This window comes from Cryptomeria japonica, chromosome 10 (genome assembly GCF_030272615.1).
Source record: "Cryptomeria japonica chromosome 10, Sugi_1.0, whole genome shotgun sequence".
Classification (NCBI taxonomy): domain Eukaryota; kingdom Viridiplantae; phylum Streptophyta; class Pinopsida; order Cupressales; family Cupressaceae; genus Cryptomeria; species Cryptomeria japonica.
Window position 1 is genome coordinate 97,230,090 of NC_081414.1, and position 21,708 is coordinate 97,251,797.

Here is a 21,708-nt window from a genome sequence, read left to right on the forward strand (position 1 = left end):
TAAAATGATTGATTTTACCAAAAAGACAAGATTTAGTTATGCTATGCTAAATGCTCTCTAAAATGGCTATAGTCTAAATGCTTACAAGTTTTCAGGATCTGGATTATGAAGGAATGGGCTCTATTTATAGGAAAAATGGAGCAATGGATGGCCAGGATTGAAAGGTTTAATCAAGGGTCAAGCTTGAAAGTTGGGGATCCATGTGCACAATTGGCACCAATGAAATGGTGACAAATGTCAACATAGGGTTGGGTTGAAAGAAGAGGTTGGAGGCTTTAAAGGTCTGAGAAGACTTCATGGTTATCTAAAGGCTAAGGGTCAAGTCTAAATTAGGATTACCCACTGGATTAGGAGTTAATGCAAGGATAAACCTTTGTGCAAATGATTAAGAGATAATCATGTTCAAAGCATTAAAGGCTTGATGAGACCCTTGGGTTGGATAGAGGTTGAGTCAAAACAAATGTTTTAACCATGTGGGAGGGTTGAATTAACCATTAATGGTTTTTGAAGACTTTGGGGGATTAAGTGGTTGAAAGTTGAAAGCCTTTAATGGTTATCAAAGACTTTGGGGTCTTTGAGAAGTGACTCCATTTTGCTTAGGAATGTGACAATAATTAGGGGATGGATTAAGTTAATTAGGAAGGGGTTAGAAGAATCTAGAAGGGGATTAGATTTTGCAAGTGGATTTGGTGGGTGAGGGAAAATAAGATTTTATTAAAATAAAAATTCATTTATTTCAAAATGTGTGCAAGTTGCATTTGTAGGAAAATGCAAGTGGGGTGGGGATAATGATTTAAATAAATGTTTTATTTAATTTATTTAAAAGAGGAATAGGGGGATTTAATTAAATAAATAGATTTTATTTAATTAATTGATTTGAATTGGATTTAATGAATTAATTAAAATAAATTGAATAATTTATTTAATTAATAGAAGAATGTTTGGAGATGAATTAATTAAATATTAATTTAATTAACTGATGGCTAGTGGATTTTTAATCAAATAAATACGAAATATTCATTTAATTAAAATGGACAGATTTATGTGACTACAGATCCTACACCATTTCTTGCTGTAAAGAATCATTTCCTTCTGCTTGACTGGCCCGATTCCTGAAAAGAATAGCAAAGCTTAATAACAAGAATTCTCTAGCAGGAATCCTGGATCCATAACTATGATTAGCTAGTGTTCTTGAAGGTCCAGGGTAAAGAAAGTTATAAACAACAATCCAGTGGGGATCACAAGTGGAAACAATGAGGTGCAGAAGGATAAGCCGATTCTCCTCTCTTCTGACAGCTGGAGTCTTAGCATGCTGTAAAGTGTAAAAAGATTGAGCACGGAGATGCTGCTCACGCAGGTAATCCATGCAGTATGGCCCATCACAATATATCTGAACGAAAAAGACGTCCCCATGAGGAATTCCACCATTGAAAGGAATGATATAAGTCTTCAATATAAACCCATATACTGGCATGAAAGATCTGATGCTTCTAATAAAGTTGCACAGCCAATGCTCTTCTGCAGTTTGCCAGTGAAACGCCATTCTGTACTTGCTAATATTAACCCACCCTAATTCACGTTCGATCTGCCCATAAATCTTAAGGTGTTTTCTCTGAAATTCAGTCTGCCGTGAAATTAGTTCCCAAAAACCTTCCCTCACAACGCCATTAATCTCAACAAACTCAAGTGGGAAATGGCAAAAAATCGCCATGTTTGCTTCTTTACCTTAGCCCAAAATCTTGCGTTCAATCAATCTATCATGCTATTTTACAACCATCTTCTTCTCTGACTGTTTTGTCCCATGGACGTTAAAAAATATTCTTCTTCTTCTTCTATTCTTGTAATGTTTCTTGTTATTGATGGCTTTCTTTTCTTGTAATCTCCACGTTAAACCCTTTTACCTGAACCACAGCACCTAGATTTGGGAATTGGGTTTTTAAATTTATAGGTTTAGTTTGTTGGGATTTGATTCGTTTCACATTTCTACCGTTCAAGTTCTTTATTATTTCAAATTAATATGTAATAAATAAAAAATAAGGAATTCAAGATTTGAAGCTTCCCAAAGGAAATAGTCAATTTGATTATGTAAAGAACTATTTAATAAAATAATATTTGAATTTTTTTTGGACTCTTTTTAATAATGGGTTATGAAATATGATTCAAATATTGATGGGGAAAAAATATTATAGATTGTAATTTCTTTATTCAATGTCGATTTGTTCTTAAACATAAATTATAAAGCTTTATAAAGATAAAGTATGTGGGATAATGAAATTATTGATAAGTGAAAGATGAAAGATTATAAATTCATGATAAATGTTTCATCAATCACATTATTTTTGTTTAATTTTGTCACTAAATTAGGGAAAAAAAATGAGAAGAAATAATTTATAAATGCCTTACTTCAAGAAAAGGGCTAAAGAACACCATGCCCTGTAATATTTCCTTCCCTAGAGCATCTTTATAGTCACCATTTTCTACTATAGAAATAATTCTCAAAAGAATATCTAAGCTCTATTTTTTCAATCAAAATAAGAGCTTTGATTGGAACTATGAATTGAAGAGAGTTTTACAAGGATCACAAAAGTTTGAGCAACAGAAAGAGCTACAACAACATGAAACTAATTATCACTACTGAACTAGCCTTGGGACTAGAAAGGCCCCATCAAATCAAATAACAATTAAAAAACAACCAACATGGTCAAGGAGGTTTGAAGCCAAACCAAACCAAAGAGGTTTGAAATGAAGTTTGACTCAAATGAATTATCTTGTCTCTTGAAGAACCAATCTTAGCTAAAGGAGAAGCATATACTTTTTTTAATCCCCCTCAATTCCCCAATAGAATCCACAACAACAAAGTCCAACCCTTTTCCTAAATATAGAGAAAAATCATGAACCAAAGGACACACAACATATTTATTTTCCATTAGAGAATACCACTAGACTTTTCTACATGACTTACACTAGAGAAACCAAAATCATTTCCTTCAACACTAGTTAGTGAGTTGCTAAGGATAATTTTGGACAAAGTATGAAGCTTATCTTTGAAATTTGTGCAGGAGTGAAAAAATTATCAACTCAATGGAAATGAGAGAAAAAAATTGAGGAAGAATCTTAGTAGATAAAATAATCCTCTAAATTCAACATGGAGTGTATCTTAAGAGTGTTTGGTAATAGATACCAATATCTTCACACAAACACAAAATCTAGAAAAAATGACACATTTCATGTCTTTCATGACCTTGTCAATGTTGACTCGGTGGTCAACACCTCCTTGGGGACTCATCACATAGCTTCATTGTCTCTCGTGGGTTGAGTTAAATCTAGCGTTGATAGTTCGAGCTTTTGGCACAATGACAAATAATTCTAACAATTGGTATCAGAGCCTTGGGTCACCGGTTCGAGTCTCCCTTCAGTGGGTGTTGAAGGCTCAATCGGTGTTTAGGGGGAGATTGTTGACTTGGTGGTCAACACCTCCTTGGGGACTCATGACATGGCTTAACTGCCTCTCATGGGTTGGCTTAAATCTAGCATTTGTATTGGACGTTGATAGTTTGAGGATTCAAGCTTTTGATGCAACGACAAATGATTCCAATTGTTGAGCTAGATAAAAAATAACCAAGAGAATTATCAATACCTTTTAAGATCTCTTCATCATAGTATTCCAAAGGAAACACTAGGAGCTTCATCCAAATGGCAACTTAATTAGATTGTTCCTTAGAGGCATAAAATCTAGTAGTCAAAATTTCCAAATAGAAGATATGTTTTATAAAATTAAGTCATGTTGAGGCTTTACAAGGCCTTAAGTATGGGAAAGAGAAAGAGTGGACAAGCCTAGAGTCTACAAATGTTTCTGGTTGAACTCATGAAACATTTCAATTTGTACCTTGGGTGTCGAATGTAGGATCATTTGTTGAAGACTCATAGATGTTGAAAATGGGGTGAATTAATATATATTAAAACTTAATCAATTTATATAATCAACTATCATTCATTTCATTTATCACATGTGCAAAAGTTAAGAGTTGAAAAAATCAGTAGCAACCACACATGAACATCAAGATTTTACGTGGAAAACCCAATGAGGTAAAAACCATGGTGAGAACTATCTCATTATATGAAAAATAGGTTACAATATTTTAAGTTCAAGGCCAAGGAGCTCACTGCCTCTGATGTGGACTTGTAAGATTGAGGCACACAACCTTAGGGCAAGATACAAAAGACTTGTAGATTTTGAAGATCACTTCTTCAGGGAAAGGCACATAATATATGAAATAAATACACTAATATGATTGAACTACAGATGATCAAATCCACTGATATGCTCATCTTATAGCACTATTAAAATACATCTGAAATTGCCTTCATTACTACTCTACTATACTTGCACACCTTTGCACAAATTCACATACACTTTGCACAATACACACAACTCATTCACCCATCTATAAAATAATTTCATTCCTTTTATACCATGTTCATAACCAAAGCAACATTAATTAGGTTAGCCTAATTAGATGTAAAATGTAGGATCAAAATAGTCACCAAAAAAAAAAACATTCTTCAATGTAATGCAAAATACAAAATGAAACATGTGAGGCATCACACCATCTTGACACACCTTTAAAAGCACTCCAAAATAACTCATATAATTTTGTACACAACTACATAGACCAAAATATCATAAGTCGACCTCAAATGATAAAAAGGTTGAGACACGCCAACACAACTTACTACAATGTGAACCACCAAAAACACTTTTAAATTCTCAACATAGCATCACTTAATATCAACAACTTACATTTCTAGATCAAAAGATATCAACAATTTACATTTCTAGACCATTAAACTACTCCACTGTTATTGTACTACTCCAAAACACATCTAGACAAAAGATATCAACAAGTTACATTTTTAGATCAACAAGTTTGTCATCAGTTAAAAAAAACTCATATTTGCAACAATATCTCCCTTTGTCATTGATGGCAACACTTGTGTGAACTCAAAACTCACTCTCCCTTTGACATCAAGGACAAAGGGTATCATCCCAACAAAACACCGAATCAATTTACAATAATTATTCCTATCTACAACTTATAAAAAATGAAAAGCCAAAACTCTGCTCCAATCATCATTTACATGTCCACATATATACAAGAACAAAATTTTATTACCAACAGGATCTTATGCATTGGTACAGTTTTATTCTAGCTCAACATGACTAATCTCAATATCTATGACCCATTGTATGTCATTTTCAAACTTTGACAGGGTCACTTGTCCTCGATAAAGATACTTCATGGTGATAGGTGCTTTCTCTAACTTAGCATCATCCTTGGTCTTCTTTTTGCTCACTTCTAGGATTTCTAATTCTACTTCTACTTTCTTCCATAAATACTTGGATAATTAAAATCATCAAGCATCCCTAGAATGAAACCAATTTATCCAACTTAAAACTTATTTTTTCTACAAATATGCCCAATTTTAGGATTTTAAGATTTTGGGAACTTCTAAATTTAGGGTTCAGGGTTTTGGGAAACCTTAGGTCTATAGGGTTCAATGCTCAAGATATCCTAGAGTGCGAGATCCTAGAGTGATAAGTCTATTGCTAAAGTATCAGTTTCCAAGTATGAAGTATGCATAAGATATAAGCCTTAGAAGTTTACAAGGCCTCTTGGTATCTAGGATTTTGGAATCTCGAAGTGGATGTCTCTTAAATGCTAAAGTGCGAGATGTTGGGTTCGGGAATCCTGGGTTCATTAGGCATAAATTTCTCAAGTGTCTTTGAAATTTAAGATCTTGAAGCAAATCTCCTCTTGTGAAGTCTCTTTGGCTTTCAATGTTGGGTTCAGAGTTTAGGGTTCGGGCTATTGGATGCACAAGGTTTAATTTAGAAAAGGATTCTCTTGAACCTTGAAGTCATAAATCCTAAAGGGTTTGTCTTTTGTAAGGTGATTTTGGAATTTGAGGTTTGTGGTTTTGCCTCTCAAAGACTATTTTAGCATGGGTTGGTCAGGTTCCCCAAAGTCCAAAATTTTGAAGGTCTTCATTTCCTTTTGATGCATTGAGTCCAGAATTAGGGGTTCGAGGTATTGGGATCTTAAAGTTAAACTTGGTAAGGGTTTTTGCAAGACTCGAAAGTTTGGAATTCCAAAGTGGATATTTTCTCATAGCTAAAGGTAAAGGGGATCTCGAGAACCTGAGATCTCGAAGGATTATTGTTTACACTTCCTATGTTCATTGGCAACCTTGAGTTTGAAACTCTAGAGTGAAAGGGTTTCTCACACTTTTAAATTTTGAGCTCGACTTGGATGAGCTAGGGTTTTTGCAAGAGGTAATAATCGATGATAAACCCTAAGATTGAATTCTCATGGTACAAAAACTAGGGAACGATGCAAAAAGTTTGAGAAACGAGAATTTGAATCAAAATATTCCTAATTTGAGGGGATTGAGGTTAGATGAGGATATTAAAAATATTATCGTAGGGAACGAGAAGATCATTTGAGGGTCCAATTGTTGAATCTCATGAAGGTATAAACTTATTCCTAATCTAAGAAAAATAAAAACCTACTCTAACCAAGAAAGAACAAGAACAACTGGCAAAAACAAAATGCATACCAGGAAACAAAAACACAAGAAAAGGAAGGAAGAACCAACCTCCAAATGCACAAACACGAAAGAAAGTATACTGAGGGTGAGGAATTTGCAAAGATGAGAGACTAAGATAGATTGAAAAGGTAACACAAAGGGGTTGTTGAGCAAACCAAGACACCATGGATCACATGAGCTCTTTGAATGTAAGGTGTTTTGAAAATGAGCCCTATCAGGATTCTATATCCACCTTCTTGGCACATTAATTACACATTGTGGGGTTGTATGGTCTGATACTCAAACATGTGGGGAGGTTCATAGGAGATCCTAGAGGCTCACGAGGTTCGAGGTTCTAGGGATCATAGGAAATTAACATTCTTGTGATTCCTTGAATCTTGAAGTTTAGAATTCTAAACAAAACAAAGAAAATTTAATGAAAGCTTGGGGTCCAAAGTTTTGAAGAGACCATAAGGAAAACCTTTAGGTTCCTTGGAGTTCAAGATCATGAAGGAATTCCAAAACAAAATAAAACAAAGGAGAAAGAGAGGATAATAGGGGAAGAAAACAAAAGAAAATAGGGGACCCAAATTTCCCCAAGAAAAAAGTAGGGGTGAGTATGTAGGGCATAACAATACTGACTATGTGGGTGACATTGTCTTAGCCACCCTTATAGCTCTAGGGAAAATCCACCCATTAGGCCATAAGCAATGATTTGGGTTATATTAATGGTGGACCTAGATTCTAATAACTTCTTTTTCATGTATATTGGTGGAAGTCAATATGTCAAAAGCTTTAATAGACAATGTTGCTTATATGTTAATGATTGGCCCTAGTCTCAGATAGTTGATTTTGAGAGCATTCTCTTTTGATATAAATATTGATTTTGTATTAGGTATTTGCCTTTATATTTATTTATGGTATCTAAAAGTAGTCCTCCTGAACATGGTGGAAAAATAATCTTCCCAACCATCTTATAGTGTTTCCTCAATACCTAATTGTTGATTCAAGGGATTCAATGTCACTCTCTTCTATTTTAGAAACTTTACCCTCCAGGCCTATAAAGGTTTCTTTATTTTCTTGGGTAATGTTCTTGATGCTCAATAATCTACTTCCACTAGTCCTATTCAAATTTTAGCTTTATATTGCTATTTGAGTGTTCTTGACATGAGATTTTATCCATCAAAAATTAAAATTCCGATCTCGTGTATAATTATTAGAAATTTCCAAATCTGTAAACAAATCCGAAAAATCCGCTCATTTTCTCTCAAAATTAATTTTTTATGAAAATGCATAAAAATTTTGTAAAAAATTCAAATATGCTCCAAAAAATTTGTTTTTTCACTGAGCATGTGCGATACCGTTTTTGAATGCAAACAAAATTTGATGCCAAAATTAAAAGTTGTTTGTGAGATCTAAATAAAATAATGAAAAACCCTAATTTTTAAAGATCCAATTTTTTAGGAAATATTTTGCATCAAATTTAAAATCACAAAGAACAAATCATGTGTATAATTATGAGAGATTTCCAAAAATGTAATAAAATCCAAAAAAATTGCTCATTTTCTCTCAAAATTATTTTTTTTATGAAAATTCATAAAAAAAATTCATAGAAAATTCATATATGCTCCAAAAGATCTAATTTTTTTATTGAAATCTCTTGATATTGTTCTCAACCTATCAACAAAATTTGGTACAAAAATTCCAAGCCGTTTGTGAAATCAGATCAGATCTCTCCAAGATCTTGATCTCGTGTCCAAAACCCTAGCTGCACAAGGTTATTCTCCAAATTGTTTTACAAAACAACAATATAGGGTCAGGAAAACCTACAAAAACAAAAACATAGATCTAACAAAAATCTATGTCCCACCAGGCGTGCCAAAATGTTTATAGTAAAAATGGAACAACAATATTGAAAGACTAAATGAATTCAACCACAAAACCCTAGCCTAGCAACAACAAAGATCCACCATAACATATAAAGATTACCTAAGACAATGCAAATCAAATGAAATCACAAAGATTATACCATCACATGTCCAATAGGGTTTGAATCTTCATTCTTCCTATCTCCATTGATCTTGCTTGATATATTTGCTCTCAGATTTTATGTGTGCACAAGAGCTCAACAAAGAACGAAAGTGTGGTTGTAAGTAGGTTTGATCGCATGTATAAAAGTTTGAATACTAGTCCAGGAGTGCTAGCAGTTGAATAGAATGGGGTTGATAATGAAGGAAACCTCCTCTTATATAGAAGACACTATAGAAAATGGAGGGATAAGATTAAGAGGTGTAAAAGATAAATGGTTAGCTAAGATTAGAGGGTAGGTAAAAGAAATAAAAAATAATGAGAGGGTAGGTAGTGTAGGAATTAAGAGATGAATGCCATGTGTCATGGGTAGAAAAGGCTAATGAATTAATTAAAGAATAAAGATTTATTTAATTAATAGAGGAAGTGGGATCAATTAAATAAATAAGATATTTATTTAATCTAGAAAAAGGATAATTTAAATAAATAAAAGTATTTATTTAAATGATAAATAAGGCTAGAAGAGGATAAATGAATTAATTAAATAAATAAAGATTTATATAATTAATAGAAGAATTAGACTAAAATAATTAAATAAATAAAACTATTTATTTAATTAGACATGACAATTTTAGGTGTCTACAGTACCAATGTGTACACTTTTGGATGATTTGCATGATTTGATCAAGATAACGAAGGTTAGATATAGTGAAAGCGGTAGATTAGTGGGCTAATTGATTTTAACCTACACTAATAAAAAGTGGATGGAAAAAGGGAACTAAATAAATAGGTACATTTATGTAATTTTGGGATGAGGTTAAAGGACATGGATAAATGAACATTTCAACTAATTTATCTAATATGGACTATAGAAGAAGGATGATTAATGATTTAGACTAGGATTAGGGGTTAGGTGAATAGTGATGAATACTAATTTACTAATTAAATAATAAAATATTATTTAATTAATAAAGGGTATTCAAACATTAAATAATTAAATTCAAATAAGTAGGTTTGTATTCAACCAATTATAAAAGAAATGATTACGCGATTAGATAAAATAAAGGTAAGATAATTTCAAGTATGCATAATTACATTGTCATTTACTGATTGAAATCTTTGGTTATTGTGAATATCATACACAATCCACATATTTAAGAAAAAGAAGAGTGAATTAGATTTTGATAACCTTATATAACTAGCATAAAAACTTGTTAAATAAGAAAATATCTTTGATTGACTTGAACCATTGGTTTTTAAGAATACCATACAACTTCTACATACCCAAACACAAATGAATTATATTGCAATAACCTATATAACACATAATTCTTTACAAACCTATTATCCTAGTTTTGTGAGAGTATAGCCATCCATTAAAACATAAAAGATATTTGAGTGCTTTTTTTTAAGACATGAATGCAAAACATTAAACATAAAGCTCAACCGTTTGATAAAATCCTTTGAAAAATATATACAAGATATCATAATGTTTGACCAAATGACTTGTAAAAACATGGTCTCATGAAGTACCTTGTTTTCAAGTTATGTTCAAAATGGTTTGTTAAAAAGACCTCAAATTTAATTAAGCAAATGCAAAATGCATGTGTAAGGCCCAACTTCTCAAAAATACCAATAACCTTATATAACAATACCCATAAGCAAAGATTAACCTAGATTGATTTTTTCAGTAGTGAAAGTGAATAATTCAAACTTAAAAATAAAAAAGTGTCACGTAGCAGTTAGTACCTACCGTTTTAGTAGGAATAATAGATATAATAAGATAAATACATAAAATTTTAAAAATAGAAATAGTCATTGAATTATATGTGAAACTTAGAAATATATGCATTATAAGTTAAAGTTATGTGTAAATTGTAATTTGATTTTAGTTTTGATTTTGAGAGATTGTATTAGAAGTAACAAGATATAGTATAATATTATTTAATTCTATTCCACTTATAAGTCATATAATATTAAATTATAATAAATAATATATTATTATTCTAGATATTATATTATTTTTATTATTTAAAAATAATTTTATTTTATTATGAAATTTATCTTTTATAAATAAGCAATTAGGATTCTTATATTATTGTATTTTAATTATTATATTATTAATATATGTTAATTATCTACTAATAAATACATACATAAATACAATTCAAAAATTAAGTTTGGATTATGGTTAAATTAGAGTTATGTTTAAAGTTGGTGTTAGGTTAGGCTTAGGTTAAATATGTTAAAATTCATTTAGAGATATTTATGTAGACAAACATTAGGATTCTTATAATATTGTATTTTAATTATTATATTATTAATATATTATAATTTTATTGTATAAATTTTTATATGTTTATTATTATGTTATTGTTATTTTTTAATTTATTATTATATATATTATTACTATATTATTAATTTATTGCATATAAGGATAAGAAAAATTATATTATTAGTTTACGTTTTTTAATATTATATATATGTTTATTTATTCATATAAAGCTTTCAAAGATTTGCATACATAATTAAAATTAATTGTTAAATATTTATTTGGTAGATGTGTAAAATAAATTTCATAAGAAATTTAAACATATCAAATATTATATTAACATGCCTAAAAAGTTGCCTAAAAAAATCATTTGGATCCGTAAAATCGGGTAATAAGATATGATGATTTTTTTATTGTGCTTGGGGGTGATTTTAATGCTCTCCTTTCCTCGAATGAAAAAAGAGGGGGTAATCCTACAGCTCAGAAGGTTATTAATGACTTTTCTTCCTTTGTACAAAACAATGTGTTATTCGATATTTTCCCTTCTAATGGTTCTTTCACTTGGACTAATAGGAGATCTAAATGCCAGATTTCCTCTTGCCTTGACATATTTCTTATTTCCCTAAACCTACGTTTGAGCAACTTTTCCTTTTCTTCTGAGATTCTTACCTCCTCAGATTCTGACCATTTCCCAATTTTGCTCAATTTTGATAAATTGGATCATGTTCCCTCTGTTAGACCTTCTTTTAAGTTTGAGAAAATGTGGTTCACTCATCCTAATTTTCTTTCTTTATTAAAGAAATGGTGGATAAGTGCTCTGTTTTGCAAGACTAAGATGTTCCAGTTTTATTCCAAACTAAAATTCGTGAAATCTCAAATTATGGCTTGGAATAAATTGGTCTTTAAGAATATTTTTCATGAAAAAGAGGCAGTTGCCAATGATTTGAAGGTTGTTAATGAGGATATTATTAGATATGGCACTAATTCCTCCAATAATGATGCTCAAAAGAAATTGCAAGCTTACTGGGAGATCCTTTGCTCCCGTGTTGAAATCTATTGGCAGCAAAAGTCTCGTGAGGTTTGGCTTAAAGAAGGTGACAAGAATACTGCCTTCTTTCAAGCTGAAGCCAAGCTTAAAAGCGCTGCTTCTACAATTTTTAGTATTAAGGATTCTAAGTCTAGTTATGTCCTTAATTCAGATCAGTAGGTTAGAGAGGAGGGGGTGTCTTTTTTTAAGGAATTGTTATCTCCTTTTTCTTCTTCCTCCATGGATCATCATGTGGATTTGCTTTTAGATTCTATCCCCTCCATTGTTTCCCATGAGGATAATGACTTTCTTATGAGGCCTTTTTCTTTAGATGAGCTTCATTCTGTTGTTTTTTCCATGGCCCCTGACAAAGCTCCAGGTCCTGATGGGTTTCTATCTTGTTCTTTCAGAAATGTTGGGATTTTATTGGTTTTGACTTATTAATGGCTTTGGAAGAGTCTAGGAGGGGTGGGTATATCCTAAAAAAATTTAACATCACTTATATTACCCTTATCCTGAAATCTAAGAATCCCCAAACTTTTGCTAAATTTAGACCCATTTCTTTGTGCAACTCTATTTACAAAATCTTCACCAAGGTTATTTATTTAAGACTTAAAATTCTCCTTCCTCATATCATCTCTCCTCAATAAGGAGGTTTTGTTCCAGGCCAGGAAACTCATGAGGGAGCAATTGTTGCTCATGAAACTTTACATTCCATAAATACATCCAATATCCCAGCTTTTGTGGTCAAACTTGATATGATGAAGGCTTATGATAAAGTTTGATGGGTTTTTTTGCTCAAAGTTTTGAGAAAATTTGGTTTCTCTGAAAGCTGGTGTAAATGGATCAAGAGTTGTATTTCTACTGCTTCATTTTCTGTCATCATTAATGGAGCTCCCTCTGGATACTTTTCTTCAACCCAGGGTGTTAGACAAGGAGATTCTTTATCTCCTTTCTTATTTATCATTATGGCAGAAGCTTTTAGTCGATTGGTTATTAAGTAAAGGGATCTGGGCTTTTGGCAAGGGGTATTAATTCCTAACTTTGATATGTCAATCACGCATAACCTTTTTGCCAATGTTGCACTTTTATTTGGGTCTTCTTCTATCCAAGAGGCCACTCATATTAAATTTATTCTGGATACTTATATTGCTGGATCTGGCCAACAGATTAGCCCCCATAAATCCAAGATCTTTATTTTTAATACTCCTCAGTTGGTGGCTGATAGACTTGTGAATATCTTAGGTTTTCCAGTAGACTCTCTTCCTTCTACCTATTTGGGGATTCCTTTCTTTAGGGGATCTGCTAAGTCTTCTTTTTGGAATTCGGTTATTGAGAGACTTAAATCTTGTATTTCTGCTTGGAAGGCTAGGTGGTTGTCTCTTTCAGGTAGGATACTTCTCATTAAAAAAATCCTATCTACCATTCCCAATTACTATATCTCAGTTCTTCAAGCTCCTAGATCAGTCATCTCCCAAATTGAAAAGATTATTCGATCTTTTCTTTGGAAAAATAACATGACATAAGATAAAAAAATTCCACTGATTTCTTTGACCAAGATGTCTCTTTCCAAGCAAGTTGGTGGTGCTGAGATTCATGACTTATCTAAAAGAAATAGGGCTTTTGGGGGCAAACTAGTTTGGTCTATGTATACTAAGCCCCAATCTTTGTGGTGCCAAATTATGCAGGCTAAGTATTTGGATTCCCAGAACCCTGCTAGGATCTTCACAATTTCTAATCCTCCACAAGGGTCTGCTATTTGGAACTTTATGATCTCATGTAGGGAAGTGGTCTCTAATTTTCTCTCCTAGCGGGTCCATTTGGGGGAGAATATTCTTTTTTGGAAAGACTCCTAGAATGGCTTTCCCCCTCTTTCGCGGCATGATTCTCTTGCTTTTGTTTCAGTTGTTCTTTCTCAATCATGGGGAGTTAGATTGGTTGATTATGTAGATAGTGTTGATTTGTTTTCTCACAAGGTCTCATGGAAGGATCCCTCTACTTTGCCATTGTCCTTGCAGGAAATTCAAAATTTTAAATTTGTTTTGCAAGACCGAGTGGCTTTCCTTTCTAACATCAAAGATCAACTTATTTGGTGCCCTTCTAAATCGGGAAACTACTCTGTTAAAGAAGGATATTTTGTTGTTCAACAAATGGCCAATCAAAATGCTCCTCATTGTGCCTTTTTATTCTGTTGGAATAACTCAGTATTACCTAAAGCTGGTGTTTTTTCCTGGCCCGCGCTGCAAAAATAGAATTTTGATTAGTGATCATTTAGTCAAATTTAATATTGCAGCCTCCTTTTCTTGTGTTTTATGTGGTAAAGCTCTTGAAGATGTCAATCATCTTTTTCTTCATTGTGAGTTTGCGAGTAGTTGTTGGCATTTTGTCCTACAAAAGTTATCTCTTTCCTTCCCTTTACCTTTATCTTTATGGGACATGTTTTAGTCTTGGCCAATTTTGTATTCATCTTCTCTATTTGCTTATTTGTGGTTTATAATTCCCTCTTAAGTCATATGGGCCATTTGGTGGGAAAGAAACAAGCGCATTTTTAGATGTGACTCATCGGATTTATCAGTTGTTCTTGGGATTTTGGAAAGAAGTATTATTGAGAAAGTTAATGCTCATGTCCAGAAATATTTTAACATGAATTGAAAGTTCTCTTCTTGAGATAATTTTATGATCTCTTCTTGGAAAAGTATCATTATTCCTGTATCACCCGCCTTTCCAAGGATTCGAAAAACACCTGTAGACAGAAATTCCATAAAATGGCAACCTCCTAATGCCCCTTTTTGTAAACTGAATTTTGATGGATCCTCCCATGGAAACCTTGGTGATTCAGGAATAGGGATAGTTTTTCGTGATCATTTGGGTTCTTTATTAGCATTAAAAGCTATGCTAATTTCTCCTGGCACAAATAATATGGCTGAGGCTTGTGCTCTTTTAGAAGGTCTTGCTATGGCTAAGGATTTGAATTTCAAATACATTCATATTGAAGATGATTCAGCTATTGTCATTAATGCTTGCAAGGCAAGAAAAGTTGATAATTGGCATTTCTGGTATATTCTTGAACAAACATGGACTCTTCTTGATACGTTTGAGCACCTCATCATCTTGCATGTTTATCGTGAAGGTAATGCATTGGCTGATTGCCTCGCTAATATGGGTTGTGACAAAACTGTTATTGATTCCTCTCAATTGGGGGGTGATTTGATGAGCTTCCCAAACCTATTAATTATAGCCCATAGAGAGTTGAGGATTTAATCTTTCTTATTATATGATTGCTTGTTTATACGAGTTGATATTCTTTTCTCTTGGTGAGGTATTTCTTTTCATAATTCCATTTGGTTTTGATTTGAGGTACTTTGCTTTACTTGATCATCACTTGGCATTCATTAATGATGAGTTGGTTGTTATTGATGTTGTTCGTGTGTTTGGTACTCTCTTCTGGTGCGAATTATGGAGATATTTATTTTCACATTGGGAATCCATCCTTCATATGTCATTTAAAGTTTGACATAGCGTTGTTTTCATGATTATCTCTGTATGCCGCTTCTTTTGGTTTGTCAGTTCTGTATGATATATCTCCTCTTTCTTTTCATTTACGACATAAAAATTTTGGGCTTCATTTCTCTCTAGCATTTCCGCATTCACCTCTTCTCCTTTGGCATTTGTCTATAATGGCGGACCACAGATCTCATGTCGTTGGTGTCAATCATGTTTTGGAACCTTGCGTTTCTTGTAAACTCTTTGCATTCTGTATTTTATATATTTTTTGGTTGCAGTTGTTTTTTGGTGTAGGGGCATGTCAATTTTGATTGTAGGAGTTCTTTGTTGCAGGGCATTCAAGATATCCCAATAACTTATTTTGTAAATAAGCTTGCATGCTCCTATTCTGTAAAACGAGCTTGCATGCTCCTATGTGTAAAAGAGCCTGCATGCTCCTTTATTGATCTCTATTTTGTAAGTAGTTTCGGCTAGAGGATTGTTCACTACTTCTCTTCTATAATCATGTTGATGAGCAATGACCAGAGTTTTTCTAGCTGGTTCTTTTCTCTGGGAGCTCAGTTTGAACCAGTTTTTAAATATATTGTAAAAATTATTTATTATTAATAAAATATATCAAGTGGCATTGCCACCTTGCCCAAAAAAAAAAAAAAAATGCAAATTTTTCATGCATCTTAATTTTATAATTTTTTTAAAAAATATACCAAACCAAAAATATGTAGGTCTAATTGGTGGAGAAGCAATTGAATGATAACAAGTTAACAAAAATGAAGAGCAACAGATTGCAATAGTATTAGCCTAACGACAAGTACTAATAATAGCAAACTTCATTAACAAGGTCATTGTCACATTGTTTTTCTTTGTTTTTGTGGGACAGCTATTAAGAAAAAGATAATATAAATGTGTGGAAAATAAAACATTTCATTTAATGACAAAGTCCACATTGTAGATATCTAAATGATATTGAATTCAAATCTTCATCAGTAAAGACAAAAGACTACTACCATTACGGCCATTACCCTGTGCTAGGCAACTTTCCATTGAATGAAGTACACTGCATTAAAATCTGACAGAGAAAAAAACCTACCAATACCCTTTGAATTCTACACTGTCATTAACATTCTAGCCAATGGATAGAATATGACGGTGTGAAAGGACAACCAATGATTCACATCTCCCTCTGTTGTTCATGTACCCTCATGCGCAGGCAACCCCTTAAATCAAATCATACCCTTACCTACACAACAAGGAACGTGTTAATAGCTATTGAATGCCATAACGGGGACAATCTGGTACAGGCAATAACATTTCATGAATGCTGTAGCAAGCTGTAAAACTATAAAATTAATGCTGTAACTTGCTTAACTATCCCACTATGAACAACTTTAGATGCTTATATCTTCAATCTTTTTTTTTTTTTATAATATTTATTTTAATAAATATTTTCACTACAATAAATTTTGAGTTCTAAAATTCTAAGTATATAATCATTTTAGCTCAAATTGAATTCCATAATGAAAGTTTAGAAGCTGGCTTACAAGATTGGTTTTTCAATGTAGACCTCAAAACAAAAGAGCTTGGTTTTGTGTATATTATGTGTATAGTAAACATATAAATATTATTATATCAATTAATTATTATTTTTTAATTTTGAATAACAAATATCATAATTCCAAGAACTTTTGGAAAAAGAATAAGAAGGTTACAAATCCTTAAACATCCATTCATCCTTGGTTTTAAATTCAAATTTGAAAGAAACAATTACACGACTGAAGCAAAATAAGAACACCATTTTAGTATATTTCTGTGCATTGAATATTTTGATAATAAAAGAGTTTTCTGACTTAACATTTTTATATTAAATGTTGTATTTGAAGTTAAGATGATTAAAAAAATAATAAAGAACACTAGACTTGTAGTTCAAATGAATTATAGATGTTACAAAAGGACAAAGATTCAAAGAAATTCTGATAAAAGCATTTGAAAATCTCTTCTTCTTTTTTTAGATGACACGGCTTCAGGTTCCACCTGAAACGCTTTTGATCCGGAGCTATGAACCCGTGAGGCCACAACGGATGGTGGCTTCACCAACCAAGTGTTTTAAACATGTCCGAAGACATTTGAAAATCTCTTTAATCAATAATAGATAACAGATTTTATTCTGATTGAAAACTGTCATAAGTGAGTGAAAAGAATAATAACAATAAATGAAAACATTATGTAGCAGAAAATATTGTACAATGAAAACTCTTTTTCCCTACCATGTCCAATTTATGACAGAACCATTGAGTTTACTATGCCAGCTCTAAATTAAAAGAGAGTTAAAACTTGAGAAAGACACCATTTTCTGATAGATTAATGACTTTGCGTAACATAAATACAAGATTTAATAGAAGGAAATTATTTTGTTGAAAAGTATCTCATGTTGTTCTCATTCAAGCAGCTCTAAATCAATGTATGGCTTATTTTTTAGCATTTAAAGAATAGAATAGGCTCTGTCATTACAAGAATACCATAGATTAATACATTGGATAACAGAAATGCAAGATTTAATTGAAGGCAAAAGTACCTCATGTTGGCACAAATCAATTCAGATCAAAAGAATACCTGTTTTACAGCTTTCTGAGAGTTTACAACATACCCCATGGTAGAATTATCTTCAGCTCTAAATCAAATGTATGCCCTATTTGACAGTATAACAAACTTCAACAAATTCAAATACTAAATACAACAGCATATCACATTCCAGAATCTAAAAATTCTATATCATTTCTTGCTGTAAAGAATCATTTCCTTCTGCTTGACTGGCCCGATTCCTGAAAAGAATAGCAAAGCTTAATAACAAGAATTCTCTAGCAGGAATCCTGGATCCATAACTATGATTAGCTAGTGTTCTTGAAGGTCCAGGGTAAAGAAAGTTATAAACAACAATCCAGTGGGGATCACAAGTGGAAACAATGAGGTGCAGAAGGATAAGCCGATTCTCCTCTCTTCTGACAGCTGGAGTCTTAGCATGCTGTAAAGTGTAAAAAGATTGAGCACGGCGATGCTGCTCACGCAGGTAATCCATGCAGTATGGCCCATCACAATATATCTGAACGAAAAAGACGTCCCCATGAGGAATTCCACCATTGAAAGGAATGATATAAGTCTTCAATATAAACCCATATACTGGCATGAAAGATCTGATGCTTCTAATAAAGTTGCACAGCCAATGCTCTTCTGCAGTTTGCCAGTGAAACTCCATTCTGTACTTGCTAATATTAACCCACCCTAATTCACGTTCGATCTGCCCATAAATCTTAAGGTGTTTTCTCTGAAATTCAGTCTGCCCTGAAATTAGTGCCCAAAAACCTTCCCTCACAACGCCATTAATCTCAACAAACTCAAGTGGGAAATGGCAAAAAATCGCCATGTTTGCTTCTTTACCTTAGCCCAAAATCTTGCGTTCAATCAATCTATCATGCACGTTAAAACCATCTTCTTCTCTGACTGTTTTGTCCCATGGACGTTAAAAAATATTCTTCTTCTTCTTCTATTCTTGTAATGTTTCTTGTTATTGATGGCTTTCTTGTAATCTCCACGTTAAACCCTTTTACCTGAACCACAGCACCTAGATTTGGGAATTGGGTTTTTAAATTTATAGGTTTAGTTTGTTGGGATTTGATTTGTTTTACATTTTGACCGTTCAAGTTCTTTATTATTTCAAATTAATATGTAATAAATAAAAATAAGGAATTCAAGATTTGAAGCTTCCCAAAGGAAATAGTCACTTTGATTATGTAAAGAACAATTTAATAATATAATATTTGAATTTTTTGGATTCTTTTTAATGATGAAATATGATTCAAATATTGATGGGGAAAAAATATTATAGATTGTGATTTCTTTATTCAATGTTGATTTGTTCTTAAACATAAATTATAAAGCTTTATAAAGATAAAGTATGTGGGAGAATGAAATTATTAATAAGTGAAAGATGGAAGATTATACATTCATGATAAATGTCCATTTCATCAATCATATTTTTTTTGTTCAATTTTGTCACTAAATTAGGAAAAAAAATTGAGAGGAAATAGTTTATAAATGCCTTATTTCAAGAAAAGGGCTAAAGAGCACCATGCCCTATAATATTTCCTTCTCTGGAGCATCTTTATAGTCGCCATTTTCTACTATACAAATAATTCTCAAAGGAATATCTAAGTTCATTTTTTTTAGTCGAAATAAGTGCTTTGATTGGAATTACGAATTGAACAGGGTTTTAGAAATGATATTTTTTTAAAATGTAAAAATACCCTTTTATAGATCTATAAGTAAATTTTCCAAAATATATATCTTTTAATAGTTAAATTAGTTTTTATATTTTATATTTTATTTTTATTGAAAGTAGGTCATCAACACTAAAATATAAGGTTGATTATCTTGTCAAGGAAAAATACTAAACTTTATTTAAAATTTTTGAAAAAAAATATGATGCAATAGAGAAAAGTAAGATGATATAATTATTTTCTAATTTGGATAAATAATTAAGAAAAAAGGTGGCGGCAATTGAAAAGAGTTATATTTCAGCACACACAACTTTTCAAATTTATTGAAAAATATATATTTATAAAAAATAGTAAAAAATAACCGAGCAAACAAAAAAAAATTGTAAAAAATATATCCATGCACTAAAATATACACAAATATATTGAATAAAAAAGGTAAAATTTACTAAATAAAATGTGGCAGCTTGTGTAACTTCAATTTCAACATTTTATCGGCAACAAAATTATAGTGTTTACTTTATTAAAAACTACATTCAAATAATTTTTTAAATTTTTGTTAAAATTACAAACATAAAATAGACAAAAAAATATAAATTTTATTAGTTTACATCATTTCAAAATTCAAAACATATATTTCACTTTCTATTGATTTAATTTAAAAAGTTGAATCAACATTGACCATTTCCTTTATAAAAGTGTGACACAACTTTGTTAATAGAGCACCAATATCAACACAAACACAAAATCTAGAAAAAATGATGCATTTCATGTCTTTCATGACCTTGTCAATGTTGACTAGGTGGTCAACACCTCCTTGGGGACTCATGACAAGACTTCATTGTCTCTTGTGGGTTGAGTTAAATCTAGCATTGATAGTTTGAGTTTTTGGCACGACAAATAATTCCAACAATTGGTATCAGAACCTTGGGTCACGGGTTCAAGTCTCCCTTAAATGCTAAAGTGCAAGATGTTGGATTCAGGAATCCTGGGTTCATTAGGCATAAATTCTCAAGTGTCTTTGAAATTTAGGATCTTGAAGTAAATCTCCTCTTGTGAAGTCATTTTGGCTTTCAATGTTAGGTTTAGAGTTTGGGGTTTGGGGTATTGGGTGCATAAGCTTTAACTTAGTAAAGGATTCTAGAACCTTGAAGTCATAAATCCTAAAGGTTTTGCCTTTTGTAAGGTGATTTTGGAATATGAGGTTTGTGGTTTTGCCTCTCAAAGGCTATTTTAGCATGGGTTGGTCAAGTTCCCCAAAGTCCAAAATTTGTAAGCTCTCCATTTTCTTTTGATGCATTGAGTCTAGAATTAGGGGTTTGAGATATTGGGATCTTAAAGTTCAACTTGGTAAGGGTTTTTGCAAGACTCCAAAGTTTGGAATTCCAAAGTGGATATTTTCTCATAGCCAAAGGTAAAGGAGATCTTGAGAACCTGAGATCTTGAAGGATTATTGTTTACACTTCCTATGGTCATTGGCAACCTTGAGTCTGAAACTCTAGAGTGAAAGGGCTTCTCACACTTTTTCATTTTGAGCTTGATTTGGATGAGCTAGGGTTTTTGCAAGAGATAATAATCAATGATAAACCCTAATATTGAATTCTCATGGTACAAAAACTAGGGAATGATGCAAAAAGTGCGAGAAATGAGAATTTAAATCAAAATATTCCTAATTTGAGGGGATTCAGGTTAGATGAGGCTATAAAAAATATTATCTTAGGGCATGGGAAGATCATCTGAGGCTCCAATTGTTGAATCTCATGAAGGGATCAACTTATTCCTAATCCAAGAAAAACAAAAACCTATTCTAACCAGGAAAGAACAAGAGCAACTAGCAAAAACAAAATGCATACCAAGAAACAAAAATATGAGAAGAGGAAGAAAGGACCAACCTCCAAATGCACAAAAACAAAAGAAATCATACTGAGGGTGAGGAATTTGCAAAGACGAGAGACTAAGATAGATTGAAAAGGTCACACAATGTGGTTGCTAAGAAAACCAAGACACCATGGGTCACATGAGCT

The 21,708-nt window shown here is 32.2% G+C and overlaps 1 protein-coding gene across 1 annotated transcript; it reads right to left on the minus strand.

Moving 5' to 3' along the window:
• Positions 1–1,054: 1,054 nt before the first annotated feature.
• Positions 1,055–1,901, minus strand: LOC131859593 (uncharacterized). The gene is made up of 2 exons (XM_059213533.1): positions 1,726–1,901; positions 1,055–1,612 (listed from the first exon to the last, which is right to left on the minus strand). Exon 2 carries the CDS (start codon positions 1,541–1,543, stop codon positions 1,058–1,060), a length of 486 nt encoding a protein of 161 aa, XP_059069516.1. The 5' UTR covers positions 1,544–1,612; positions 1,726–1,901; the 3' UTR covers positions 1,055–1,057.
• Between the last annotated feature and the right edge of the window lie 19,807 nt (positions 1,902–21,708).